At 43.2% G+C, this 23,423-nt stretch overlaps 1 protein-coding gene across 3 annotated transcripts in view; it reads left to right on the top strand.

The window, feature by feature from the left end:
* LOC142104538 (puratrophin-1-like) overlaps window positions 1–23,423 on the top strand; it is a 56,688-nt gene that overhangs the window by 10,021 nt on the left and 23,244 nt on the right. For 2 of the 3 annotated variants that reach the window (XM_075189266.1, XM_075189265.1), the window contains exons 2-11: window positions 9,321–9,518; window positions 10,296–12,051; window positions 15,672–15,857; window positions 16,241–16,364; window positions 16,633–16,726; window positions 17,754–17,840; window positions 19,745–19,861; window positions 19,986–20,084; window positions 20,595–20,743; window positions 22,922–23,060. In XM_075189266.1, the coding sequence (XP_075045367.1) occupies window positions 9,321–9,518; window positions 10,296–12,051; window positions 15,672–15,857; window positions 16,241–16,364; window positions 16,633–16,726; window positions 17,754–17,840; window positions 19,745–19,861; window positions 19,986–20,084; window positions 20,595–20,743; window positions 22,922–23,060 (2,949 nt within the window). The remainder of the gene's footprint in view (window positions 1–9,320; window positions 9,519–10,295; window positions 12,052–15,671; window positions 15,858–16,240; window positions 16,365–16,632; window positions 16,727–17,753; window positions 17,841–19,744; window positions 19,862–19,985; window positions 20,085–20,594; window positions 20,744–22,921; window positions 23,061–23,423) is intronic. The other variant, XM_075189267.1, reaches the window with a different exon arrangement.

Genomic DNA, 23,423 nt, shown 5'->3' with positions numbered 1-23,423 from the left:
AAACTACAAGTCCCAGCATGCCCTTCCAGCTATCAACTGGTTGTCTACCGGCAAAGCATGCTGGGGCTTGTAGTTTCACAACACCTGGAGGGCCGCAAGTTGGACAGGCCTGGTCTAGAGGGTGTTCTAGGTGTAAAATTTAGGTTACTGAATAGGGGCGAGCGATCTCTAAATCTATCCACTGTTTTGCCCCTCTAGGGCAGAACAGGACTAGTAAATCTTATGACCCGATACTAGCATTGACCCGTGGTTTCTTAAATCCCCCCAGCAAATAAAGTTATCTATTCGTTTCTGAACCAGGAGAACAGGCTTATGGTATAATCTGATAATGTAGTTTTGGCAGAGTGTCTGTTTTGGATGTCGCTTCCGGACCGAGCCAAAAGATTTCCAATTCCCTCCAGCGATTTAAGGATCTACGCTCATCGTCAAGGGGGGCGGTGGTTTGTGCTGTATGAAGATTCATAGGAGCTTCTCGTTTATATGTCTCAGTAATTAAATTCCTTGGATTTCCAGGAAAATTTATAAATAAATGGTGATGATGATGAAAGTCAAATTTAAGTTTCAAGACTTTACAAAGCTCGCAGGGGAAGATTTAGAGTCCTAATAACTGTTTTAGCGTTATTCATTTTAAAGTTAGAAGCTGTCTGGGAAAATCGGTCAATTCATTAAACAAGTTTGGAATGAATATCGTGGTCTTCGCACGAACCATTGTCATCTGTGAACATCCATTGTTTGTGAATTGTGGGTGAAAAATGAAACCCACTCGCTTGTTGTGGATTGAAGTTGACGGTATACTATTTAGTCTTAAAGCTAACACTTCGCCCAAAATGTTGACCTCAACATTAAGTAGTAAATAGAGATGCCTGAGCCAAGTCCGTTCTAAAATTTGAAAAATGCAACTTCTTATATTTTAGAATATACAATTAAAACATTTGAGAAAGTTGACCAGGTTTGTATACATTTTGGAAAGTTCCATTTTAAGAAAAAGTTAACTTTACGTGTTTTAATAATTAAACATATTACTTAATTAGTGTTCTAAAATAAAAATTAAAACACCAATTTGAGCCACAATTGGTGAACCAAGTATGTGAGCAACAAAGTTGGAACTGCATATTAACGTCTCGATCTGTGATGATTCATGTCGGGGCGTAATGACGATTTAGCCGTATGAACCACCACAGGAAGTGTCTTGTTTTTTTTCTTTAAATAATATTATTGGCCCGGAAAACATCAGGATCAGGTTGTGATGTCAAACACTGACCACCAGCATGATCTTCTAAAACCAGACTAGTTGCAGCCACCGTTCTTCTGACCTGAATGTGTTTTTTTTGTTGCCCTCGTGTTCCGTGGATACAGTTTTAGTGGCTCTTTCCTTAAAGGGTCCTTGCACAGGAAACAATGGGAGACATTGGAGCAATGGGCAGGGATGGCTGGAGTAAGAGGTAAAATATACACTAAAATCTATGTACAGAAAATGAATGTAAGCAGATGTGCAGACAACCAGGTTCAGAGGTCTGTCTGAGGTTAGGGCAGGTGGCAGTCCAAAAAATGGTCAGGGCAGGTGGCAATCCAAAAAATGTTCAGGGCAGGTGGCAATCCAAAAAATGTTCAGGGCAGGTGGCAATCCAAAAAATGTTCAGGGCAGGTGGCAATCCAAAAAATGGTCAGAGCAGGTGGTTATACAAAACAAGGACAAATTAAACTTCTTCTATACTGACAGCAAAGCAACGCCTGCACTAATGTAAATGCAGTAATGTAATCAGTGCAGCAGGCAGAACTGACGGTTACACGTAGGAGGTAATACAGACTGTATTCCTATTAAGATTCCATGAAGGGAAGTCTGTAAATTGTCTAATTTTTCTTAGAAAAGTCTGTAAATCTGTTGCACATATCCTAAGGGTGTTTCGGCAAACTACCTTTGTGATTTCTAATCCCACCAGGAAGCAGAGCCAATTTGCGCTTGTTTTAGTTTGCTTGCCAAGAAGGTACCTGGTTTATTGGCTTTTGAATAATATTTTGTTTAACTCTATGCAATTTGCTTTCCTGCAACATGAGTTACTGGCAAAGTCAGTTCACCTCGTTTAGAGACTATTTGATCCGTGGTGATGGGATCAGAGGTGGACTTGTGGGATTGTTCAAGCGAAAATTCTTAATTCTGCTGTAAGCTGCGGTGCTTTGCCAAGACCTTTCCTGTATAATACACACAAGGGCGAACTTATAAAGAGCCCACGACTGACAGCCTTGTCAGCTTCCCAAACCACTGCAGCCGTGAGATTGGGAAGAGTATTCGTAGAAGAAGCAGAATAAAGTTCTGTTTGATTTTTAATCACAATGTTGAATGATTGTTAAGCGTTGTTGCATTCAGCTTCCAGTGAAAATTTTGGGGAGAAACAAAGAAATCAGACACGCTAAGAATTAGGGGTGAATGATCTGAGAAGGGGATTGGACAAATTCTACTGTCTGAGCTATTCCTCAGATGTAAGAGGAAATAATCTATAATATAATAATCTACACTTATGTCTGCGTCATAAATGTAATCCCACCCAGTGCGGTGGGAATAGCTCCAGTTTATGGGAATAGCGTAGACTTCTCTCAGTGGGGCCCAGATATTTGGGGACCCCTGGCCACAAGGTACGATGATCGTCGGACCGAGATCTGAGGAGACCGAGGTCACTGAGAGAGATCATCTGTTTTATGTCCTATGGGCATATGTATGATAAATATAGAGCCAGTCAGTGTGGAAGCTCCACGTTTTATTAGTTGTGAGATCTCCTTTAATGGCTTTGGATATAGAATCCTCTAGTCCTAGGTCACAGACAAACTACAGCCAGGCTTGGCAGGCCTTGAAAATAATCTCTTCCTGCCATTAAAACGTCTTCGGACACATTATGCAATTCAAACACGTGCATGAAAAAGTGGTAGTATCTAGAGCGAAAAGGGTTCCAGGGTTGAAAAATAGCATTTGATAACCCTATGGTGTGTTATCAGTGCCGTCAGGGGTTGTGCTATTATTATTATTTTTTTGGGACACACAATGTACGAGTTGGGGTTCATGAACCTGCTGATGATGCGTTATTGATATTTAGGTTAAATAATAATGTTGATATTTTATTGTGTCACTCAATAGTTTCCGTTATTCAGTAGTTTGATAAATATGATCATTTCAGAGGACGTTTTACCCCCTGGGACTGTTCAGTAGTCTTCTGCCCTGTGTTTCCCGCTGAGACACTTTTTTTAGTCACAGAACTCACCAGGGGTATATTTACTAAAGTGCGGAGTTGAAAAAGTGGAGATGTTGCCTATAGCAACCAATCAGATTCTAGCTGTCATTTTGTAGAATGTACTAAATAAATGACAGCTGGAATCTGATTGGTTGCTATAGGCAACATCTCCACTTTTTCAACTCCGCACTTTAGTAAATATACCTCCTGGAGTCGCTGCTTTATGTGGGATTTGTGCAGACTGGTGCACAGGAAGAAAGGTACTGTAACCCATAGCAACCAAGCCGATTCTAGTTGTCATATTAATGCTTAGAAAATGAAAACAAAAATCTGGTTGCTTTGGGTTACAGCACCTTTTCTAGTGTTGCCATTTGACTAACTCTTAGGGAGTGTTAAACCTCAGTATTCTGGCTGCAGGGTATGCTGGGAGTTGTAGTCCAGCTGTTTGACTAGACAAAGCCGTAGTTTCCTTAAATAGAGAAATAAAATGTTTTATATAACATGCAAATATTGTACGTTACTGGACTGTGTCAGAATGATTTATTCTACGTATAAGAGACTGAAGCCTGGTGATAAAGGTCCTAGATGTCTGTATATCCCGGCCCTGGGGCGGGCTGTGTGACCAGAGGATATGACTAGCATTTCATGTATTTTGGGCATGGCTGATATTTGCTCACTGAAGTATTTTAAAAGGGGGGGGAGTGGTACAGATGGGAATGTGTTTTCACTGACCCACAATCAGAGCTTTGTTCAGTGCCGGGACACCAGCCAATCTGTGGGTGCTGCCGAAACTGGTCTTATACTGGGAAGAAACGCATCGCGGGCAGTGCCCCTGGGCTTAGCATGGTACACGGGGCGGAGAGGGGACAGATCGGGGGTCCTGGCTGGGTGGGAGTGCCCTTTCCAGGTCATAGTACTAGATGAGGCTGTGTTTCTGTCATCTATTCCTTTACAACTCCCTGTGTAGTAACTTATAGAGTCGGGAAGTCCGCTAGGAAACAGTGGATCGGACAGGCCACAAAATGGCCGCCCACGCTGTGCGCTTCACAAAGTCATGTCGTTTGACGCCATTTCACGATCTCTCTGCTTTTCATCCAGGGATTATTTTAAAGTGTCGATACTCCCATGACACAACTAGTATATTTGGTATTGTCTGACTAAAAATTTTTTTTCTTTTTTTCATTTTTTTAAGGTTTTGTTTGCAGAAAATTAGTGTTTGTGTATTTTCAGCATAATTGTGATATTGTTCAGTAATTCTTCACGTATGATGCACAGACCAGCGTAAAATGGATCTCTCGACCAACTATGCCCGTGTGTACTCAATACACAGGCTCCGCCCTCCACTCACTTTCCATAGGGACGTATACAGCAGACAATATCTGATTTGGTTGGTGGATTATCGCACATTTATGCTATTTGCCTCGTGTATTTAAATATACATGATAGCATGTGAGATCTTGCAATATTTCCTAATATTTAATGGTTTGCTGGTCTCCAAAATAACTGCAATAATTAGTTTTATTCATTGTCGGAGCTTTCAGGGTCAGATAAGAGGAGCCCCCTTAGTACGTCTGATTTGGGCTACGGAGAGAGAAAACATTCCAGCCCTCGATAGCAGAATATTATGCAGCCGCGGGAAAATAAACATGTGGAGGAGTTTTGTGCTCACAGCGGAGGCAGCCATATTGGAGACTGAACCAATATCCGTCAGAATACAGATTATCCACACACGTTCCTGATGGGCTTAGTATCGCTTCAACCTTCATAACGGCTGCACTTTAATCACAGATCATAGTACACTTGTTCCAGCCACGGGAACATCGATCTTCTCCTATTTTCTGCGGTGTCCTCCCAAGATATTTGGATGCCCCAAACGAGTCGTGTTCTCATCTCACCTTCATTTTTCTTCAATATAAAAACAAGGGCTATATTGTTAAAAAGCTTGTTTGTGCCCAGGTTAAATCTACCTTTGAAGACAACAGAGGTAATTACAAAGTGTGGAGCGCTGGGGGCCATGTCCTACGCTGGAGTTCTATAGATCAGAGATGAACATTTCCTGGAAATGGTTAATGCCTGGGGTGCATTTTGCATTCCATATTTCAGCGATCCGCTGCGGTTTCTCTGCTTGTACAAGACTGGGCCCCGTTCCATGCACACACACAACCTTCTCAGCCGTCCGGTGCTCCTAGACCCTTCTATGGTGTCTGAGGTTCATGCTAATGAGAGAAAATGGACCCATCGGGGACAATTGGGGCGTTATCTGGCAGTGCCGTGTTGGTTATTAATTTTAGGTCTCTGTACAGGACAAATATTCCAGGTTTAGATGTGCTTAGATTAATGGGAAGAGCAGGGTTTGGGCAAATTGTTCTAAAAAGAGCCGTAATCATCCCCATTTCTGCGGTAGAATAATCCCCCTCGGCCTGACCCATCACACAGACTGAATCATATATATATATATAATTATAGTAAACCTAACTCCCTTTCCCACGGGTAACCTACCAGTAAGTAAGTCGCTCAGAACAAGACATCACAGCGGCAGGTAAAGTGCCCAAGCAGACGAGTAATACCCGCAAGCAACTGTCCCACTACAGGAGTGATTGCTCGTTGAGCAATTGTCTTGCTATTTTACAGACAGCTTAACTTGAAATTCCCCACAATACAATCTTTCTATACTGGAAACTGAACCCTGTAATTGTTTTACTCCATTTGGTACCTTAGGAATGCACAGGGTCCTGTGACAACACGCCGTGTTACGCAGGTGTCCTTATTTAATGGTTTCATAATATATGTGCCCTTCCCTAGATGGGCCGTTAAACACTTTTCATAGCAATAATCTAATTCTTTGTCTTTCTCTGGATTTTGGTCCCCACGGGAAACAGAACTTTTCAAAATACTTTAACTGAAGAGAAAAACAAAAACAAATGTCACTGGCAGCGGCGGACAATGGGTCGTTTCAGCAGAAATCTGCTTAGTACTGAATACATTTCAGAATATCTCTGATCCTGTGACACATTCTGTGCTTCCCAGGAGGAATATTAATTTAATAAAGGCAAGCTGTCCTTATGTGCCGTGGTTGGAGGACGAGTCCTTCATTACAGACGCATTTCATTGCCAGTCATTAAATTACTGCTTGTTTAAACTTGTTTGACTGTATGTGGAATTCGGTTACAGCATCGTACGAGTTAATATTACGGACTAGTGAGGGAGCCCCAAGTGCCAGGTTTATTGTAGTCTAACACCTGGAGTGCTTTGCAGTTACTTGACAGACATTTTCGTGACTAATTTTCTGTTGAATTTTAACTGACGGATTAAGATACAATATTTGGACTTATCGCGCTTTGGATAAATATTGCAGTATGAACATATGCCAGAGACTTCAGAAAACGAAACGAAAAAAACCCGCCTCAGCCATGGCTGCACTTGAGCGTCTGTCACTTTTCATGTCGCTGTCTGACAGGAAAGCGAGCGTTGCAGACTCTGCACAAAGAGGCTGACACTGGGGGGGGTGCTGAGTAAGATGGTGATGTGGGCACAGGATAGAGGTTTAGGTAGAGAATCCGAGATGTGTCTGATTTTCTGTCCCTTCATTTCATGCTCATCAGCGTGAAGGATTCCCATCTGTACAGCTAGTCCGAGGCAGATGGCAGCGGGTAGCGTCTTCTGGTGTCGGATGTTGGGGATCGGTGTGCGGTTCGGTGATTTCAATGCGTTGACTGCTACCGCTCCTTCATCATCACCATTTATTTATATAGCGCCACTGATTCTGCAGCGCTGTACAGAGAACACATTCACATCAGTCCCTGCCCCATTGGAGCTTACACTCTAAATTCCCTAATAGACACCGAGGGAGACTAAGGGCAATTTAATAGCAACCAATTAACCTACCAGTATGTTTTTGGAGTCTGGGAGGAAACCGGAGCACCTGGAGGAAACCCACGCAAACACGGGTAGAACATACAAACTCCACACAGATATAAGGCCACGGTTGAGAATCAAACTCATGACTAGTGTTGAGGCAGAAGTGCTAACCACTGAGCCACCATGCCACCCTTGCTTTATTCCCTATATGAAAACAGAGCCGACGGGATAAATATAAAATATTTATGTTCCCTCTTGTCTGTGTGTCCCTGTTGCGTCTCCATGTTGCTTTCCATTAAGATGAGCACTGTAATATTGCAATACAGATGCACAGTGCTTATTACGTCTGTTTCCATTCATAAAAAGCGGAATGTTCCTGCCCTGTATTAAACAAAGACCGTTTAATGGCCGTCTTGTTTAACAGGCAGCGTGGGGGAGACGTACTTTCTCCAGGAAGCCCCTCATGTCAGACTGGAAGTTTATTGTGCCAATTAAATGGGTCTTTTGTTAACGCTGACGCAGGAATCTTGAGCTCCCAACACCATAGTCTGCTTAACCCAGTGATTCCCACAGCATCGGGCCCCCAGCGGACAGCAGGGCCGAGTCAGGATACCTGTCGTCATGCAGGGAGAATGAGATACACACCTGTTCTAATGTAGGGACCCCAACAAATCACCTATTCTTATGCAGTGATGATGTTTGGCCATTACTATTTGTTCTTGCTCAACAGACTTTTAAAAATTAAAAAGCAGTTTACAGGCAATTCAAAGCAAAAACCCCAAATATATGTTTTTCTTTAACATTTGTTTAGTTATGGCAGGGTTTAACAAAACGCTTATCTGCCCGGGGCGAAGGGGGGGCAGCAACGACTCAGGGGCGCATTCCCGCATCTCTTCTCATTGTTCTCCTTTCATTCCAAACCGCCCCTCTTTTGGGTCTGAAGTTTAAAATTATATCTCTATATATTGGCTCTCAGTAGCGGTTTTTGTATAATCTCGGTATGTTTCCATCAGTTATCGCTCAGTACTGTTTCTGTAGCTGTATTTGTGTAGGATAACCTGTGTTGTAGGATCATTTGTGTACAGGAATCAGCCGATGGGTATTCCCATGTCTGTGAATGTATGAAGACGTATAAGAGTTTCATCTTTTTCCAGTTGATATTTGGGAAGATGTACCTCTTGCTTGTTACTGGTTTACTCCTATTTAAAAATAGTTCCACTCACCCCCTAATGACACTTTTACCCCTATGCACCGAGCCATTCACCAATAATCGCTGACTTGTGTAGTGTCATCTCCCATTCTCCCATAACTCTGGTAAGAGAGTAGGGAATAGTCCAAATTGTGCACATCACAGGATAACCGCCGTTTAGTCAGATATTCCAAGAGTGTGTACCCTCACACCATCATGTTTTATCGCTCCAAAACACAACGTATCATTTCATTTGGTTTTATAAACCTCCTAAAAATCACAATCATCGAAGGAACGATGTTGGGCAAATATGTGGCAGTGTGTACGCACTCGCGACCAGCAGTGTAGGCAGATATCTGTACAGTGTACAGAGTCACGATCTTTTGAGCAGATGGTTATGGGAGATAAAGATCACCTAAATTGTGTAGGTGTGTACACAGGAATCATTGGTAAAATCATTACAGAAATCGCATCTGAAGTATTTTTCTGTAGTGTGTACCCAGCTTCACCCCGTCCTCACAGATCTGCCTTCAGTCTTCATCGTCTTTCCTTCCAAATCAATGTAAGGTTAAATGACAGTAATTAATATGGATTCAGACTCCTGATACTCCCCCTCCTTCCCCTTCTTGTCTTAATTGTTTAAGTGAATGAGATGATGTTGGATGCGATTGGCGTTGTGTGTCTTTGTCTGACGTGTGGCAGGAGCTGCTGAGCTGACACTTAGTGCGTGATTTGCCGTTTAATTCCTGACTGTCGTTTCACAGGTGTAACAGAAGTGTATGGGGGTGACCCTGTTTCATGATGATACCCCGATTGTTCTCCATAGCGACTTCTCCCCCCCACTGTACACTAGATAATTTTGTGAATCACTATTTAAATACGACGAACACTCCAGGGTCGAAATTGGTCATAAGAAAGGTCAAGACTATTTCTCCGAGGGTGGGATAACTCTGTTCTTTAGTCTAACGAGCAGCGTAGTCCTATGAGTGAAGGGTGGTCTTTAAATGGAAATGCTCTAAGCAGCTGTACAATTCCTCTCTCCCCCACCACAGGATTCCCAGTCTCTGGATAACTGCATTCAGAAGACCCTCTCCTCCCTCTACCATCCCTTCGAGTCCACCGCTGCCACGGTTCTGTGCCAGGTCCTAGATGTCGTGGAGAAGACCTACCGCGGCGACGGCCTGAGTTATCTCATCGATTTCCTTATCCCGGCCAAGCGGGTCTTGCAGGGGCTACAGCAGGAGGCCTGCGTAAGTACTCAATCAAAGGGGTTCATTTACTTGGACAAATTGTGATAGAAGAATCTGAGTTAGTTGTCAAGAAACTCACCAGAGACTCGGAGATTAGAACACTGTATGATGAGTATTTATTATACCGGTCCAGTCTTACGTACTCTCTATTACTGAGGCATGAGAAGCTGCTGATACCTCTATTTACAGGAGGGTAGGGTAGGGGGGGAATACTCTGGAAGCAATATTATTATGTACAGATAATACACAACAAGCGATCTTCTCTCAGCTCTGCATAAAATTCTAGAACGTAAACATCAACTAAAGATTTTTGTGTTTTAATGACACAAAACTTGGTTGGCCTCTTTAAAAAAAATGACTGATTTATTTTGTACTACTCTGCACAGGTCTTTGCCCAATATCATCTCATCCATGGCATAAAACTAATTGGTATGACTAAGAGTAATCTGATTATTTATTACAATGTATTATATTATCGGTTGGATCACATTTGAGCAATACCATAAATGTGGTCGGTAGAGGACAACTGTTGTCACCAAAAGGCCCCACAATCTCAGGTTTCCAGATCCTCCAGCTACTTGTCTTCAGTGCCCAACATCTGGGTGCGTCCGCTCTCGCCACCCACATTTTGGCCAAACTGGAAACTCATCCTGTTACTCCGGCAGTCAGACCAGGTAGCAGGATTGGCCTGTGTGTGGCGGGTTTAAGAATGTAATGTTGTAACTTTCTTGAGCAAACAATAAAGGTCGTCTTCTCACGGTTGTCTTCTCCCTACAGTTGCAGTACTGCGGGTTGCTGTTCCGACATGCTGGTTGGCCGCTCTGCATCCATGACAAGGTTGTCCTGCAGTTGGCATCCATCGACTGGAGACTCCTCCAACCTGGAGATTTTTACCTCCAAGTGGTGCCTTATCTGAAGAGAACTCCAAGGATTGTGCTAAAATGTCTGGCACAAGATCTACATAACATTGAGGAGGTGGTGCTCCCGGACGTGTCTTACACCTCCATCTTCACCTTGGAATGGTTAGAGTTCATCAACTCCGATCGAATAGGGGCCCCGCTGGAGAGCTGTCTCCTGACGTCTGATGAACGGCTCTTTAGACTGCCTTGGGATTGGATCGTTCACCCAGAGTTTGTAGAGAAAACATTGTCAATTGAGAAACCAGCAGAAGTTTGTGAAACATCAACGTTATTGGCTCAAAGAGGGAATGAAAGGTCACCTGAACCCCACATGGGAGATTTGATGGTCCAGGACGAAGAAGCAGTTCATGAATATCCAACCAACCTTCCTGGTCAGGATGTGGTGGTTCATACTTTGGGTGTCCAAACAGATATCTCCAGTGAGATTGAAGGGGAGTATGTGGAACTGCGTGATATCAAAGTGCCGCGTTTTGGACCTCAGTTGGGATCCTTAACTCAGTCCATTGCCTTAAACTACAAAAGCCAACAGAAATCAACCCAAAGAACACACAATAATCACAATTTAGGTATTTTAGGCAGCCAAAGATGCACAGAGAGTGTGACTTATTGTCCTTTACAACCTTCTGACAAGGGGGCTATCATGGGGGCAAGTTTGACACATTATGGTGCGGATTATACGCAAAAAACAGAGTCTCTCAATCTGGTGGAAGTTGAATTTGGGGGCCACGAAACCCCGTCACCCGACGACACACTTTTGGCTGACGGTGAAGCTAAGAGTTTCCACCAAACCTTTAGTCTAGAAAATGAGGCCTTGCCGGAGGTGTCGGTAGAAGCAGGGAACACGGATACTAACGAGGCTGATAATAGCACACTAAGCTGCGAGCAGCCAAGTTCAGAGCCAGATAATTATAGCACATCATTATCGTTCCAGGAGGAAAGTAGAAGCCACTCTAGAGAGGATCCCTGGGGGATGACAGATGCTTCGCAGGAACCTGTTACAGACCATTCCAGGACACATGGGAGTGAGGTCATTGAGGCCTTGGAATGTTCTAACCAAGGGCTTCCTAACATTTGTGAGCACCATGACGACATTGAGGAGAGTGACCAAACTGTGCCTCTGTTACTGGACTTGGTGGACAGTGACGATTCTCCACCCGAAAACGCTAAAGATGTCACAACAGACAATTTAAACTGTTCAGATGCAGAAGACATAAAACAATGTGACTTGTCTGCAGTGCAGGAATCGTTGCAGATTGTGGATGTTAGTGACCAAAACACAGAAGCTGCAGCAGAAGTAGAACAAGGAAGTGACCTCCCTACTAGTATTTGTGGGGAACAGCTGGAAGGAGCTGATCCGGAAACTGTTAATGGAGACGCAACAGACCCGTCTATGGAGACCAGAGAGCAGTCTGCACCAGAATCGCCATGTTACTGGGGGGAAGATGAGCGTTCACCAACGTGCCCACAACATACCAGCTGTGCACTGTCCCCGTCAACACAGCTACCTCTAGAAACCCTCCATGAGGATACCGAGGAGGAGCTGGGAGCCAACGAGGACTCTCTAGATGATGCCACCGAAGCCGCCACAGGAGAGGAGCTCACGACATCGACGGGTAAACAGATATTAATGTCTTTATTATATTGGTATTTGTGTGCACATATGTAGGTGTGTGTGTATATATATATATATATATGTGTGTATGTATATACAATGATATATATTTATCCCTATATATACAATGATATATATTTATCCCCATATATACGATGATGTATATTTAGCCCCATATATATATATATATATATATATATATATATATATATATATATATACGATGATGTATATTTAGCCCCATATATATATATATATACGATGATGTATATTTAGCCCCATATATATATATATACGATGATGTATATTTAGCCCCATATATATATATATATATATATATATATATATACGATGATGTATATTTAGCCCTATATATATATATATATATATATATATATATATATATATATATATATATATACACGATGATGTATATTTAGCCCCATATATATATATACAATGATGTATATTTAGCCCCATATATACAATGATATATATATTTATCCCTATTATATACAATGATATATATTTATCCCTATTATATACAATGATATATATATTTAGCCCCATATATACAATGATATATATATATATATTTATCCCCATATATACAATGATATATATATTTAGCCCCATATATACAATGATATATATATTTATCCCCATATATACAATGATATATATATTTATCCCCATATATACAATGATATATATATTTATCCCCATATATACAATGATATATATATTTATCCCCATATATACGATGATATATATTTATCCCTATTATATACAATGATATATATTTATCCCTATTATATACAATGATAAATATTTATCCCCATATATACAATGATATATATATTTATCCCCATATATACAATGATATATATTTATCCCTATTATATACAATGATATATATTTATCCCCATATATACAATGATATATATTTATCCCTATTATATACAATGATATATATTTATCCCTATTATATACAATGATATATATATTTATCCCTATTATATACAATGATATATATATTTATCCCCATATATACAATGATATATATATATTTAGCCCCATATATACAATGATATATATATTTATCCCTATTATATACAATGATATATATTTAGCCCCATATATACAATGATATATATATTTATCCCTATTATATACAATGATATATATTTAGCCCCATATATACAATGATATATATATTTATCCCTATTATATACAATGATATATATTTAGCCCCATATATACAATGATATATATATATTTATCCCCATATATACAATGTTATATATTTATCCCCCGGTGAGGTTATTTCCTGACGTCTCCTCTCTTCCTGTGTTGGCTCTAGGAGAGGTCAGTGTATCAGTGTATTGTGCTGTTATGGGAAGGACGTACAGTATGTTATATTCACATGTGTCACATCTGTAAGATGATTGTCCGGCGCTACCGATCCTGCGGCGCCCTGTAAATGAGCGATGACGATACGAAGGTCGGGGTGCAGCGAGCGCAGCCGGCGTGTCAGACTTTGTGTTATGTGGTAGATACAGACTTTGAAAGAGAAATATGCTCTGTAATTTGGGTGTATGATACTGTGCTTCACTATACAGATTGTGTAACGTACCGGTATATATAAGTTGTTCTACAAATAGCGCTTCGGTATATAAATAACAATGTATATGACTGGCGGCTGCGATATCACCTGGGGAGGTCAATTTAATTACTGTCGACTGAAGTTACAGTAATTCACTAAAGGCTTTTTTAGACCTAATATTGGAGGTAGTTTTCACCTCATGACTGAGCTTATTGGTGATGTGATTACCACTGAAATGATATGTGTTAAATTACACAACTATTGGAGATATTGTACTGTGTAATGTCCCTGATTCTGCATATTCACGTTGGGACACGTCGTTTCTACTAAGATTGGAGATAAAGGGATCACGGTGCAGGAAGACACTGGGGTAAAGTTACTAAAGATTCTAAAAAGGACAAGTGGAGATGTTGCCCATAGCAACCAATCAGATTCCAGCATTCACTTTGTAGAATGTTCTAGATAAACGAGAGCTAGAATCTGATTGGTTGCTATAGGCTCTTTTTAGAATCTTAAGTAAATCTACCCCTGAGAAGGGGAAGTTACGGTGAATTTGTCGGGATCTTCGCTGTTATGTGTTTGAGTTAGGGGGGTATCCGGTTAAAAGACCCTTTATACGTTTTTCAGCCTTCTGCCAGCAGCTGTGGTAGAACATCATTCAGGGCATGCTGGTACTTGTAGTTCCACCACAGCTGTCTCGTTATATCCATTTCAGGATTTATCACTGCGACCGGCCTGGGCTACCTGTGTTTCCCCAGCTGCTGGGTCAGTCTCAGGTTTCCCAGGCCTGCGTTATCCTCATTTTTTGTCTAGGATATAGGTGTACCTCTATATACCTCTGTATGTTTTATAGGTTCTGTTACAGCCATTTCACTTGCCCGTAATGAGAGGTAGAGGATTCCTCTTTGATCCACCAGGGATTAGAGATAACAGAGAACTGACTTTAGTTATGATGAGAATTCCACATTCCGGCTTTTATCCCGGGAAGCTGCCGCTTTTGCCTGGAGCTCGCTATCCTGTCCAGTGATTGGAGGTGGAACATTCATACCGATCTTTCAGCAGCGATGGGGGGGGGGTCTGGTTTTATTGTTAGTTAAAGATCTTTCCTGCTGTGTGCAAACCTGCCCAGCCCAGGATCAGTGGGACAGTGATCCTGGGATGTGTCACCAGCTTAACCATCTCTGTCCTGGACCCAGTGTAACGTTCTCCGGGTCCGTTGTAATCGGCTCTGTCCTTCCTGTACATTGCCAGGATGTGGGGAGTTTATATAGAAGGGAAGAATCCTATTTGTTATTCGGAGGGGGCTGATGAATATATGTGACTGTAGTCACCCACGGGGAGAAGGTCATGTGTGTCACTGGGTCACCATACAGTGGGATTAATGTGTCATCTGGTGGGTGAGGCTTCACCCGTATCCTGGATTCTTGGAGCGAGAGTCAGTTGGTTTATGGACCTAGGTCGTGTTTATTTGTTTTCATTCATAAAGTATTGCACAAAGTTTGAGGAGTTAATCTAAAAAATGAGAAGGAACCATGTGTGAGTGTATAAAGTAAGAGATCAGCTATTAAATTGGATGTCACAATTGTGAAATAGTTAATATGCAGCAAAGAGTGAAAATGCGGCACTCTCCTCCTATCTGCCATAGTACACAAACCCCCCGGCTTTTTCTATATTAATCTTATTACTAGATGACGCTAATTTAGTCTCAGCGGGTTATGTAACGCGCCATCTTATGTTATTGAATGCAGATATACAGGGATGTGACGTCCTCTGCGCAGAATTACTTTATAGTTTTGCTGAACATTTATACAAACGTAAAGTGACTGTAAAGGATACCTGTCGAAATGTAATATTTTCCCTTCCCAGTGTTATTCGCTTATAAATAGTCTTCATTATGGTGTTTTCATGGCGCTATGATGGTCCAATGTCTGATGGGTGCAGATGTCCTCTGTCCGGGTGTGTTTGTGATGGTCCTGTCCTATCTGTGTAGCTGTGTCATATTCAGGGCTCTCTAGTTACAGATCAGACCAGTGATCAGGGGAGGACGCCGGAAAAGAGACCGGAGAGAGATCCGTCGCTGTCATGGCAGCAAGGTCCGAGTTCCCCGAGTGTCTGTAGGAGAAGGGAAGGTCAGGCCCTCCCCACGCGGGTCCGAGATATCAACCTGGAAGTCCTAACGAGCAGCGTGGTCTATCTACCTGGTGAGCTGTCACTCATTGCCTAAATCAGAGGCAGGCAGCCTGTGCCTCTCCACAAGCCACCACAGCCGGACAGACACAGGCGCTCAAGCTGTATGTCACTAGACCCAAACCTGCCTGTCCCAACGCTGGTTCAGATGTCAGCTGTGAGATAAACGTATCAGAGTTATACATATTGCATTAGTCGGCTCTGTAACATCTTTATGTAACGCAGAGGTCAACGGGAGCAGACTGGTCCACAGAGCTTACAGTCTGCTTGATTAATCTGCCTTTATATGTGGACTGAGGCGTAAATTCTGCATCCAGCGCTCTCGTCCTTGTTAACAACGAGCTCTCTGTCGCTTCATGAGCTGCTCGCCAATGTTTTCCTTTGTCTCCCCGCCTAGGGACGCGGGACAGGAACGGGCGCTCCCTGGTGATCATCAACACCCGCAACACCTGCTGGTTGAACCCGCACTGCAACGCCTCCGAGCTGGGCCGTCTCTTGTTGTACTTCTACAGCACTGTTCGGTGAGCACACGTCTCCGTATGTGGTAGGACCGGCCTGATGGAAACGTTGTGTATCGGTAGATACCGTAACAATTGCTTTTCTAGGAATAACAGTCTATAGAACTTTTCACTGACTTATTTTAGCTTTTTCCTCTCTTATTCTTTTAAATTATTAAGTGATCTTGTGGCCACACAAAGGTTTGTATTTCCGGTGTTCATTTCATGTCACAATATCACTGGTAAAGTGTCGGTAATTCTCTATCGGGTCCCTGTTCTCTTGTCCTTCCAGGAGAGATTGCAGATCGCTGGGTCTAACGCTGCTGGTGGACGCCCGTAGGTGCTGTCCTGTGCCGGCTTTATTTAAAGCCCTCCATATAGTCCAGGTGTGTATATTCATTTTTTTTTATTATATGATGGGGGTTAGTGACGGACATGAAGATTTGCAACCCATCAGCATTTCATTTTGATTTGTCAAGTGGAGTGTAGACGCGTAACCCGAAATAGTCGCATTGAACCAACGCCCGCAGCGCGCAGGACAGTCTACTGCACTAGTAACCAGGAGCCCGCTGTGGGGCGGGTCTGACTGACAGCTCGTCCGCTACCTGTCACTCCCCACACTGTGTGTTTTATCTGCTGTCATCACACGTCAGCGCTGGATAATAGCTGCTATTTGACAAGGTCACAGGAAAACCTCCTGATAACCGTTATACGGCCGTTGTCGCTTGTGATAAACCCAACACTCTTATTTTACATAACTTCGGGGCTGAGAGGGCATAAAATGCTGTGTGATGTACAGATAACTGGGACTGTGCAGATATACGTGTGATTAGCGGGTGTGCGGTCTGGGTTCTCCTAATTTACATCATGAAGACGTTCATAAAGGCCTTGGTCCCTGTATGTTGTATACTCCGGCTGTCCGGACGTGGTACACACTATTAGCGCATATTAAAAAAAATCATAATAAAGAAAATCATATTTTAATGATAAATAAGAATATAAAATAAACACCCCAGGATGTCTGAAAGGTGAATATTTGTAAATATACAACATATTTTGAAAGCACAACCAAGTGACAGTAAAAGATTTTATGATGTATAAAATATGATTATAAAGTTAATCCCCCCCGTTTTGTGTAAAAAGTCTTTAGCAAGTTTCTTACAGCCCCCAAACATCCCCCCCAGATTACTTTTTTGTTTGTGTATTTTTTGTAGTCATCCCTATACAGTAGTTGGGTTAGGTTAAGCCCTCGGGGGCGGTACAGAACATGACTCCTCCCTAGAACCCCTCTGCTCCTCTTAGGTCCTACTGACAGCAGATGGTTGGGTGATCTGGAGACGTACAGCTGATATACAGCCAGTATACTTTGTCGGTTGTGTTTAACCTCTCCCATCCCATATTCCCCTGTTCCAGGCTGTGGTCCCCAGCTGTATCCATGCTGTGTTACTCCTGGCAGAGAAAGATCTTGTCCTATCATCAGAGAGGCCGCAAGGAGTGCAGGTAACGAATGTCCAGGGTGTGAATCAGATGCAAGTTAATATAAATCACACATATATATATTTTTTTACATGTACTAATGTGTACAGTGGTTTTGTGTTTAGATCCACTCAGAGGCGTAAATTGACATTTGTGGGCCCTTTAGCAAAATTTTGTATGGGCCCCATGTACACGAAGCAGACAGTTTCTCTCCTGCAGTTTACTGAAGCTCCCTCTACTGATTAGTCCGTAGACGTTGTGGTCACCAATATGAAGCAGCCTACACTGTTAACCAATCACAGGCTTTCTATTATGAGAACAGCAAGAACGACCTGATCACTAGAGGGAGCATCAGTAAGCCAGAGTAAGTGAGAAAGTGTCTGGAACACAACGGCTAGTGCTACATGGGGCTTTCAAAGGGAAGGTGCATTATTCACTCACTCCACAGCACCCGCACATCATCTACCCCTGTTTACACCCCTTTTGGTGATTTTTTAAAAATTTTCATAAAGGGTGCATTTAGCAAATTCATGTCGCTGCCTAACTTGCACAGTTGGTAAGATACACTCTCTGTTGGAGTGTATCTAAAGGTACCTGGAGATGCTTTAATGGAAGAACTCTCTCCTTTGTATGCCCACATTTACCTGCACCCAAAAACCTATTACTGCCAGGAGTTTTCACATCCACTGATGATGCAGCGATGGGGGTATTGCTGCATGCCCCCCGAAGATAGAAACCTCTCAAATCACAGCATTTCCAGGTAACGTGAGATACTCTGCCGACCAACGCAATAGACAGGGACTAGTATTTGTAACATAGACCCTATAAGGCTTATTTACTAAAGGAAGAAGAGCAGAGCCTTTATATTGCAATTCTAGGTTCTACAAGTGAATTTCTGGTCTAGCTGCGGCTCTTTAATCCCACAATGTGTCTGTGTGCAGAGGTGTCTGCGCTGCGTACACACAATACAGCACAAGTGTAACCAACTCTGACCCTCGCCACAAGAATTGTTTATATAAGGGTTTCCCTAATTGTCCTGAAATCGAATCTCTCCATCCTTAATGTCTGACTTAATTATGACAAAGCATATGGAAGCCCCGACAGAAGTGCGGGTGTGTGCGCTGCCCGCCTCCCTCGGGGCAGAGCCGGGGTCACACTTGGCATAGCTTCGAGCCTGACCTTTTCCTCTGTGTCCACCTTCCACAAAAATACATTGACGAGTCCCTGACAGGCTGCCGCTTCCACGCGGGCTAATTTAGAGGCTTTGATCAACAGATCCTGCTCTCCGGCTCATTAGGGCAGAATAAGAGAGAACAATGTTGGTCTGTGACCTGTGACCCCTGAAAGTTTAGTCCCAGATCTGATGATTTATTGAGGCAGTTGTTTCCTGCACGCAGAAGTCCCTTATGTAAAGACCCACTGTCCTTGTAAAGAAAATCTAGCGCAGTGGATTCAGAATAGTCTGAGCAGTAGGTGAACGAACTACAGATTTTCCCTGTTTGTCCAAAAACTTATTTATAATTAAATATTTTGATAAAATGTCCTGCTTTAAATATCGTAATTCACATACTCATAAAGCGGAATCCGTTTTTTAATTCTCTTTTTCAATTGCACAAGGATATTCTACAGCGCTATACAGTGACAAGCGACTATGGATATACATGTCATTTAGCGATGGCAACTAATAATCACATAGTTACTCTGTAGAGCAACAGAGACGTAGAGATTCGCAGATGTAGACTTGGTACCGTCAGTATGATTGGCCCACAGCATTTTCTAATAAACAAATGAGTGAATTATTCTCCCCTCTATCAGTATTAATGCCAGAATGTCCGGCTAGGAGCAAACATTTCTCCTCTCTCCGGACTACCTCGTATCCAGGAGTCTATTGTGAAATATGTTTCTATTCTCCAAATTTTATTTTCCAGTTTGATATTCTGACATCCACAAAGTCCCTGCACAAACACATCGAGGCCTCGCAGCTGTCTGCCAAGTTTCACGGAACCTTCCCGTACTGTCACCAGGACTGGCTGGCATTCCGAACGGTAAGCAGCAAACCTGGTGTGAGCAGAACGCACGTTCCCAGAATGCCGTGCGTCACCCATGTTAGGGAATCGTGAGCGGCTTTGTGGTCAGTTTGCAGAAACCTTTTGTTTTTATTTGTTGCAGAAGTTGGAGAACTTGCAGGATAGTTGCTGCGATGCCTGCGTCTTCCTGCAGAACGCCATCCAGAACATGACCAGCAGCGCAGTGCCGGAGAGGGCTGAGGTGAGGAACCCGAGGATGTCTCTAGTGAGGCTGGGGGGAGGGGGGGTCTTTGCTACTGAACCTAGTCTTGAGCAGACATTTGTACGGAGTGTTCTTGTTCCTTATTGTCTGCGTCAATATCATAGTCCAGATACCGTGCAGGAATTTCTTACTTAAGTTTTATTCAGATAGTTTGTAGCAACACCACTTTCTGGTAGAACTTTCAAAACTGTTGCGCCATTGGCATCCGTTTCAGTCACGTGACTTTAGCCTCTGAGCTGATTGGCTGCTTTGTCTGTTGGAGCGACAGAGTGATTAATGTTACAGTAAACACTGGTTTGAGACAGGAGAATGGGGATCACCGCTTCCCAAAAATTTTAATAATGGATTTGATTAGGTGACTGTGTATTAAAACTAGAAGAGAAATGTTGCAAGGTCCTTTCTGCCAATGTAACCCTGGCAGGAGCCATCTTTGTTGCCCGCTAAATCTGCCCCCGTTATTACCCCCGTGTGGTCTCTCCTCTCCGGCAGGAGGCCAGTCAGCAGCTGGAGAGGTTCGGGCAGTTGATGAAGGCGGTGCTGGAGGACGCGAGGCTGGTGAAGCTGCAGACAGAGGGTGGCGCTGTCCTGGCGAGACTGAGGAAGGAGGAGTCATGTGTGACGCTCACAGAGGATTACAGGTACGTGGCCATATCTGTGCTTTGTGTGACTACTTAACCTCTCTCTCCATTATGGAAATAAATTTAGGACCCTTTGTGACATAACATAATAGTCTCCGTGCACTTCAGATAAAAGTAAAGCAATTATAGGAACCTATCCCCACTTCATGGACCAGGAACGTAAGCAGAGTGAATTCTGGGACAATCGCCCACCTTGTGTGGGCTGGGGTCCAGGGATAGGCTGCATTCTGGACCCATTCACAACATGGTGGGAAATAAACAAAGTCCGTAGATATAGATACACGTACTTTACAAAAAAAGAAACAAAATTGAAGTAAAAATGGTGTGTGTCAATGTTACAGTAGGTGACCGCTCCAGGATTTAGTATCTCCTAATGTTATATTGGTAAACGTCTGAGATTTCTCCTATCCAGTAAATGAGATACAGTATATGGAGAGGTCAGAGAGCTAACAATATGCAGACTATTGTGGTAGAAGACACTCGCTAAAATATGGCACTGTGCGGTTCTGGATTCTGTTTCTGTGACTTAAACGATAAAAGGCAAAACGTTGTTTACCTAGGAATACTATTATAGGTATTATATATATATATATATATATATATATATATATATATATATATATATATATGTAATTATAGGACACTGTTTACATCATGGTATTAAATAACCCCTGGGACTTGTACACCTGGACATTGAGAGATAGTTTAAGTATAGACAAAGCCTTGTACTGTGTCCTTGCTGTAAAGCGTGTTATGTACATAATGGGCACCCCCGTATAACTACGTTGTATTCCACAGAGCGGTAGCGCTTCTGAAAGCCGCAGGTAACATCGTACTTGTCAGAAAGTCTGTGACTGTCTCGCTTACATTATTTGTTTGGTGTATCGGCTTCAACGTGCATTTAATATCCCTTGAGAACACACATAAACAGTGTCGTGCTGGGAGAGAGATGTCCTCTGGCGGTGGAGGGGTTAACGTGGGGGAGGGGCCGGCAGCTGCAGTAGATAATGAAGGTGTTAGAGGAAGTCGGGTTATCCGCCAGTAAAGCTTTGGCCCGGTCAGCCTTTTTCCAGCAGCTTTTTCCCCCCAGGGTCACCGCCCCGTGTCTGGAATTCCATTGAAGCTGTTGGAATTGTATAAAGTTTTCCCCTCATTCCCTCTGTCATCTGGCACCAAACCCCTCTCTCCTGTACAGCTCAAACAACCACTGCCTGGATCCTGCAGGGGTGGGCGTGGGACCCTCTTCTCTGCCCCCCCCCCCCAGAGACCTTTCAAACACAGCAACCCCTAATATGTGGCCCGACCCCCCCATGTTTATATCAAGAGGGCACCTGTCACTGCGGTATAACTGCCCACCTCCCCCCATCAGACAATGCAAAGCCCCCCCCCACACACAGCAGGATCTTGGCCCACAAGTATGTAGGTTTGTCCGTAGAAATGGATGTATAGATATCGCACACACTGTTAGTTTGTATGTCCATAAAAGACTATTACGGTGTTCTAGTCAGTGTAATAACACTGGGAGTCTTACAGGACAGACAGAAGAAACGTTCTGCATAACGGACCAGACACAAACCTCTCAGGATATATTCACGTCCCATTCATCATTCTGTCTCGGCAGAGTCTGCCTTAGGCATTGTGAGATGAAACGCCATAAATGAGTAATTGTGAAGCCCGTATACTCGCGCCCCGTTCCCGAACAACTTCCCCCTTTATTTGTACTACAAGTAATCAGTGACTGGTAAAGATTGAGTTTCAAGAAAATAAAAATGGTAAATACAAACATGCAACCATTTCTCTGCCACCCCCTGAAGACTGCTGCCCTAGGCTGGTGCCCACTTCTCTGCCACCCCCTGAAGACTGCTGCCCTAGGCTGGTGCCCACTTCTCTGCCACCCCCTGAAGACTGCTGCCCTAGGCAGGTGCCCACTTCTCTGCCACCCCCTGAAGACTGCTGCCCTAGGCTGGTGCCCACTTCTCTGCCACCCCCTGAAGACTGCTGCCCTAGGCTGGTGCCCACTTCTCTGCCACCCCCTGAAGACTGCTGCCCTAGGCAGGTGCCCATTCAGCCTGTATGGTAAATACAGCCCTGTCTCTCATCAGATTTGCTCTCTTTTGTTCTTAATGCACTAAATGTATCTGTCACACCTGATGTGTTTTGATCTCTGTCCTGTGTTAGGGACGCAGTGGACATGGCGGCTGAGCTGTATAACCGGGTGGATGAAGGGGTGCACAGTCTGGTCAGGTTGTCCAACCAGCGCATTCAGGAGATGGAGCTGGTCATCGAGATTGAGGCCTTCGAAGAGCGATTCCAGGAGGTGAGGACTCAACCAGTAACGAGCTGCACGGCAATAAGATAACGTAGCGTGTGCTTAAAATAATCCCCGTGACCATAGTTGGCACCGCGCACACTTGGGGGGCATTGATGAAAGTGGTGCACAGGATAAAAGGTGCTGTAACTCATAGCAACGAATCAGATTATGTCCTGCAAACATCTGGTGGGTGCAGGTTATTATAACTGTCCTCCACTGTCTGTGGACCCATAATATGGGGTACAGGAGTCATGTGGGTGAATCTTTAATGGAGCCCCCACCATGATTTCACTTTAATAGTTTTCTGTTCAGTGTCTGTATTGTAAATATATTTTCCTGCAAATTGTGTGTATTATTTCCATGTTCCTT

The sequence above is a fragment of the Mixophyes fleayi genome, chromosome 10 (assembly GCF_038048845.1).
Source record: "Mixophyes fleayi isolate aMixFle1 chromosome 10, aMixFle1.hap1, whole genome shotgun sequence".
NCBI classification, from domain to species: domain Eukaryota; kingdom Metazoa; phylum Chordata; class Amphibia; order Anura; family Limnodynastidae; genus Mixophyes; species Mixophyes fleayi.
Note: the sequence above shows the minus strand (reverse complement) of the source record. Positions and strands in the feature narration are given on the sequence as shown.